Source organism: Notechis scutatus, chromosome Z (assembly GCF_049901735.1).
Source record: "Notechis scutatus isolate UNSWTSFEM ecotype Mainland chromosome Z, rNotScu1.2, whole genome shotgun sequence".
NCBI lineage: Eukaryota > Metazoa > Chordata > Lepidosauria > Squamata > Elapidae > Notechis > Notechis scutatus.
The window spans coordinates 112,144,773-112,151,953 of NC_142025.1; the positions used below are offsets into that span (position 1 = coordinate 112,144,773).

The following is a 7,181-nucleotide window of genomic DNA, read 5'->3' on the forward strand; positions in this document are numbered from 1 at the left end:
TTTGGTTTCTGCATGGAAAAGCATCAATTAGATTAAATTCTACAAAAAATGGAAAATGATTTCAAGAATCAACTTTCTACTAGATTTTAAAATGGAAGAGGAGATGGTCAAAGAGATGATGGTGGTATGGGTGAAAAATGTTGGCCATAATATAGACCTGGAAAATTGGGAGAGAATGTGGAGATCAAATTACAAACTAATTACATCCACAGCATACAAGGAAAATCAATACAAAATGTTCTACAGATGCCACCTTCCTCCCGCTAGATTGGCAAAAATGTTAAATTCAGACCCAAATTGTTGGAAATGTGGAAAAGAAAAAGGCACTTATTTTCATACCTGGTGGACATGCCAGGAAGTGAAAAAATATTGGAATAGAATTCAACAATGGATAGAAGAAATCACGAATCAGAAAATTGAATTTAATCCGGAAACTTTTTGATTAGGTATAATAACACAAAAATGCAACAAAACAGATAGATATATTATGTTACATATATTAACAGGTGCAAGGATTTCTTATGCACAACTCTGGAAGGAAAAAAGGGTTCCACCAGAAGGCATGGTTATTAAAAAAATAACAGATTGTATAGAGATGGACAGGCTAATGATGAAAATAAAAGACAGATTCAATTTATTATAGGGTCTGGTATGCCTGGTATGAGTGGTTTAGAAATAAAAATAAAATAAAATGGCAATTAGGAAAAGAATGAGGGAATATGTAAATATGTAAATATACCATGGAGAAGATTGAGATGTAAGGATAAAAGATATTGATTTATAGTAAGAGTAAGATATAATGGTAAAGGAATAAGTAAATACATATACTGAAAAATGTGAGGAAATGCAAAAGATGTCTTGATGTTGATAACAATGTATAAAGTTTTGTTTTATGTTTTTTAAAATTTGAAAAATTAATAAAAAAATTATTTAAAAAAAGAAGATTGATTTGATTAGCTGTTCAGTTCGGATTGAATAATACAAATCAGTTTTCTCTCAAACGATTTTGAATAGAAAAGTACAAGCATAATTTTTGCAAAACACATTGAAAATAATGGAAATCAAATGGACTTGACTATGTCTAATTCCATTGACCAGTGTTAATAAAAACCGAATCTCCCAGTGGGACAGTGGATTCAGACAGAAGATATTTGAGGAAGAATTGCAGTGCTTCACAGAACATAATCAGAACTTGCAAGTTGGGGTCCATTTCTTCTCTGGAATCATATTTCTTTTATCCAACTGTAGTTTTGCTTGCATTGTGAGTCATTCAGGAACTTCCCTCTTCTTTCAATCTTTCCTTAATATTTGGATACCAAAAGGGATCTAAAAATGAGAACTTAAGTCACAGTGAGCAAGATAAAGGAAGGGAGGCCTTGCCTACCATTTTCCCCCAATATGCCAAAGCAACTTTGCATAAATTCTTGTTCAGTCTTGAGAAATGAGATGCTACAATTTAAAAAAGTTTGATAATCTTGTGGGTTGATTTGAATTAATAAACAAATACCACCTCGTTAGAAATTTATTTTATTCATTTTATTTATTAAGTCTGTTTGCTGCCCACTTCATATTGAGGTGACTGTGGGGAGCTTACAAATATTAATTTCTACATTCTCTAACCCTGGATCTCATGTTTCATGCCTTCATTATGCATTTTCTGTTATATTCATGTTTATTCAGAATCATTGCCTGATGATCTTCCATAATCATAGACCTCCATTCCCCACTTCTGTTATTTTAGTTGGGAAAAAACTTCCAGAGGAATAGCCACATTCACCAATATTAACACCATATGTGAACCAAACCCAAATTTCTTATTGTATTCACTACTCATTTTCTTTTATATTCAGGATTATTCAGAATCATTGCCTGATGATATTCCATAATCACAGATCTCCATTCCCCACTTCTGCTACCAGTTCTGGAGAACTGGTGGTAGAAATTTTGAGTAGTTTGGAGAACTGGCAAATACAACGTCTGACTGGCCCCATCATCTATTCTCTGCTTCCTGAGTCCAGGTGATTGGCTGGGTCTTCTTTTGTTGCTCTGCACAGAAGAACAGAGCTCAAAAACAGGTTAGTGGGGGCGGGGTGGGGAAGGAAAAGAGATTTTACAGTATCTTTCCCCTGCCATGCCCACCAAGCCATGCCCACCAAGTCATGCCATGCCCACCAAGCCATGCCCACAGAACCAGTAGTAAAAAAAAATTGAATCCCACCACTGGTCAGCATGTGCAAATTCTTCTTCTTGTGCCATATCCATCATCAGACATTGGTGATCCTATTTTTACCAACAACCACACAAAAAAAATGCTGTTGAGTTTGAAGCCACAATGTTCTTCTTCTGCCTGGACTTCATTTGCCTTCAATCTTTCTTTGGAGGATTAAGAGAAGTATGCCATATTTTACCGAGTGTCACATCACATGTCCAAAATATTTTTTATAGTTTTGATGATTTCCCTTGGCTTTCCCGGGCAACTTATCACTTCCTCATTTCTGATTTAGTGTGAATAGGTGGTGAATAAAGAAATACATGTGTGAATAGGTGGCAATAAATAAATAACTGTCTACTACATATATGACCTACTAATAAAACATACTTAGATGCAAGAAACAATTCGCAGAGGGTAGGTGTATGTTCTTCTTCAATCAGTTGTTTCCATCCCTGATCACATCATTCTCTATGCATTCTCAAGCCTCTTTGTAAGGCTAGCTCAGTGGGTGATTATTACACCTGAAGGCAGCATATACTATAGTTTGATGATGCATTTAAGGCATTCTGTTTTTCTAGTTAGGATAAAACTTCAAGAGGAATAGCTATATTCACCAATAGACTCCATATGTGAATCAAACCCAAATCTCTTCTTGTATTGTATTGTATATGATCCACCCAAAGTGCCTACTAATAAAACATACTTAGATGCAAGAAACAATTAACAGAGGATAGCTGTGTGTTCTGCTTCAGAAGATGGCAAGACCTTTGAGGATGCCTTAAATGAAACTCTCATGCCTCCTTTGTCACATAATGTGCAACCAGATGTGTTTTGTAAATTGACAACAAAGAGAGGTGGGCAATTGTCTTTTTCTATTGTTCTTCACTAGCAACCATTTTTTCAGGGATTCTGCCTTTGATCAATCACATGTTTCCATCCCTGACTACCCCATGCTCGATGCATTCTCAAGTCCCTTTGTAAGACCATCTCAGTGGGCAATTATTACATCTGAAGGCAGTGCATGCTATAGCTTAATGGTGAATTCTAAGACATCTAAACTGAACATCTAACAGAGTCATATCAATAGCAAATCATCTCATTTTTTTGCAAAACGGATCCTTTGTCTCAGTTCAGCCTTCAAAGCATCTTGCACTTGTCTGTTCCTCAAACAGTATACGATAGGGACAAAAAAAGGACTTATAACTGTATTCAGAAGAGCCACCATTTTGTTGTAATCCAATCCGCTGGTGCTTGTTGGCTTGATGTACATGGAAAGGCAGCTGCTGTAAGCGATAGTGGCCATGGTAAAGTGAGAAGCACAAGTGGAGAAGGCCTTCTTCCTCCCTGTGGTTGATGGAATGCGCAGAATGGTGGAAATGATTTTGACATAAGACACAATGTTGACACTTAAGGTCCCAAGCAGAGAGAATACGGCAATTACAAAATGAATCATTTCTAGGGAGCTGGTGTCAACACAGGCCAGTTTCATTAGGGGTCCATTGTCACAAAAAAAATGATTCATGACATTAGGACCACAAAATGGCATTAGAAATAAAGGAATGCATGCAACTAGAATTAGTGATAATCCCCCAGCCAAGCAACAAAATACCAATAATGAGCAGATTCGAGTATTCATGATGGTTGGGTAGTGAAGAGGGTTACAGATGGCTATGTATCGATCAACAGACATTGTAGCTATTAGGAGGAACTCAGTGGTACCAAGGACCAAATAAAGAAATATCTGTATGAAGCAACCAGCTAAAGAGATGCTCTTACTACCAGTAGCTATGTTGACCAGTGCTTTGGGAATTACAGTACTCATAAACCCAATATTTACCCATGCCAAATATCGGAGGAAGAAATACATTGGGCTACAGAGTTGAACATTCATCTGTGTGATAATAATAATCACTGTGTTTTCTATTAAAGTCGAAAGATAAATTCCAAACAGGAGGAGAAAAAGGGTAACTTCAAGGGGAAAGTTGTCAGTCAGCCCTAACAATATGAATTCCCATACTGTGGTCTCATTTGTCATCAGCTTATTCCTAAAACAGAGTGAACATATTAATTTCCAATCTCCCTTCTTCTTTTGATTACATGTTTCAAATGGGCATCATTTTATCAGTTTCCATTTTTGTTAAAATCAAAGAGAAATTAAAACCTGATGGTTTGAATCAGAGCAAGATTCTTTTGATATGTTATTCTAAGTTTTTCTTCCTTGTAGACTAATTCTGGATGTGGCTAATCCAAATGTAGTTAGATGGGATCCCTCCATGTTTCAAAAACAATCCTTGACATGCAAATATCTTTTTCTGGATTGCTATTGTTTGGTTATGTCACCTTTGCTCAGTATTTTCCAGATTGTTCTTCTGAGATGGGTCCAAATTCTCTTTCAATATCTTTACCTAAAACCAATGCAAACAAACAAATGTGAACATATCCAATGTGAACAGTCAAAGATGATTGGGGGAGTAGGAGGGCTGAAGGCTAAAACATGTGAAGTACAGTTGCAGGAATTGGGTATATCTAGTCTAATGCAAAGAAGGAGTAGGGGTGACATGATAACAGTGTTCCAATATTTGAGTGGCTGCCACAAAAATGGGGATCAACCCGAAAGAAGGCGGAGCCTCCTCGCTTACGGACCACAGATCGCGACTCTCTGCGGCTATGGTCTGTGCTGTTTCGTTGGAGAGCCCCGATCATTACGATTAGGGGCTGAAGATGCTTTGGAGGGGCGGTGGAGTAAGGGGAAGCCGCAAGCCAGTTTGAGGGGAGCCGCATCTCCCCCCCTGGGCTTGGTCTTTTTCCCCCTGAAGACGACTGCAGCGGTGGTTTAAAATGGCCACCCCATTAAGATTTAGATTTGTGCAGGAGGGAAGAAAGAGGTGGATAACATCTGAACTGGGACAACTGGGTGATACAACTGAACAAAAGTACCCCGGGATTAAGGTAACATGGAATTTTTAAGAAAAGAAAAGTGAGCAGCAAAATTACAAAGGGACAGGAAAAAAAAAAAGAAAATATTTTTGACAGCTAAGTGGGGCTTCGAACCAGGAAAGGAAGAAGCTGGAACTAAAGATTTAACTAAATTGGACTAAAATATTTTGGCAATAAACAGGCATAAAATAAAGCTGGACTTAAGATTGTCAAATAATAATAATAATAAAATTTACAAATTAGAGACTGGACTGTGTTGGAATATTGAGGTTCGAAAAACCCTAAATAAAAAAATAGGGGAAAAAGGTGAAGACTTTGTATAATGGAGAGTGCTACCTTTTGACAAAAACTTGAGCTCAAACAAAAGGGAAAGCATCCTGTTTTTGAATGAACTTATGTGGATATAACATTAAAGAAATATTGAAACAAAGTAAGAATCTTAAAAAGTGAAACAAGAACCAGAATAAAGAAAAAAGCAAGGAAAGACTGACTGTGGGATTGATTGATGTTTTTAGTATAGACCCTGGGCTGGAATAATTGAGAACTTTAGAAAACTGAAAGAAGAAAGAAAAAGTGTAAAAGTGTTTTTTTTTTTTTTTTTTGTGGACTTTAGCGATCATAAAATATAAGAGTGTGTAATGATGATATCTCTTCGGGAATTAAAAATTGAACTTAAAAATATGAGAGAATTACTACAGGAAAGAGGCAAATCACTTTGCTCTGTGTTAGAAAAAATGGAAATGGCGATTGAAGAACAAGAAGAAAGAGCTTCAGAGGAGGAGGCGTCAACTCAAGGAGAAGACATCTTAAATAGACAATTAACACAAAGAATGCTACAAAGAAGTGGGGAAAGAAGGAAGGTTAAAAAGTTGAGATTTAAGAAGACAATCAAAAGGGGGAGTACCTGTAAAGTCGGGAAAGGCAAAAAGACCCAGCAGAAAAGGGGAAAGGAAGGTATTAAGAAAGAGAGGGATATAAATTGGAATGAGAAAAGATATAGGGAAAAGAGGGGGAGGAGAAGCAGTAAGAAACAGGTACATGAAATGAAGAAATACGGAAATAGTAAAATGTTGAAAAGAAATTGTTTTTTCAGAGATAATGGTTGATGAATTAAAAAGGGGATTCTGCAGGGTGACAAGGGGTAATAAGAATATTTCTGCAATTAAAAATATTTAGAAAATAGGGTAATATAGATACTGATAACTCTTATTAAAAAATTAAGGGGGGGAAATATGCTGCGGAATCCAAATGAAAAGATGTAATGATTATTATTGTAACTTCTTAAAAATAATGGTTCATTGGGAATCAAGATGAGGGAATAAAGGTATATTTTAATTACTGAGGTGTCACACTCAAAGCAGTAAAGGGGGGGGGGAACCTATACTTGTTTTTTTTTCTTTAGTGTTAAAATTTGTATTAATCTAGAATTTATAAAAAGAATGTGTAATGGAAAAGGAATATGACAGACTAAAGAACCAACTAAATTAATAAGTTAATATAGACTATTAAAAGCAAGGAGAGACATTGGTAACCATTATTATTATTATTATTATTATTATTATTATTATTATTATTATTATTATTAGGCAAACACATATTGTTTATCTTTATTTTTAAAATAAATATTAAAAGATTATATTTGAAATAATTGAAATGAAACAAAAAGATGTTTCGATTGAGATTAATGAAAGAGGCTAGAATTAATGTGTTTGTTTCTCTCCTTACTGAAAATTTGAGATGGAAAAGGTAATAATAGAATTAAGTATGCATATATGAATGTATAATTGCTGTCATATTTGTATGTAAAGGTGATGATCCGGAAATATGTTGTCCACTAAAAAGAGATTTTTGTTTTTAATGTGAAAAACTGAATAAATTTATAAAAAAAAAATGGAGATCAACCTATTTCCCAAAGCACCAGAAGGCAAGGCAAGAAACAATGGATGGAACCTGAACAAGGAGAGAAGCAAACTAGAACTAAGGATAAATTTCCTGTCAGCGAGAACAATCAATCAGTGTAATAGCTTGCGTT

The 7,181-nt window shown here is 35.5% G+C and overlaps 1 protein-coding gene across 1 annotated transcript; it reads right to left on the minus strand.

Annotated features, from left to right (window-relative positions):
• Positions 1-3,308: 3,308 nt before the first annotated feature.
• LOC113429065 (olfactory receptor 6E1-like) lies at positions 3,309-4,247 on the minus strand. The gene has a single exon (XM_026691581.2). The coding sequence runs from the start codon at positions 4,245-4,247 to the stop codon at positions 3,309-3,311; it is 939 nt and encodes a 312-aa protein (XP_026547366.2).
• Between the last annotated feature and the right edge of the window lie 2,934 nt (positions 4,248-7,181).

What these genes read in the sequence shown, in the direction of transcription:
- LOC113429065 (XM_026691581.2), bottom strand. Translation starts at nt 4,247, where the DNA reads ATGACAAATGAGACCACAGTATGGGAATTCATATTGTTAGGGCTGACT.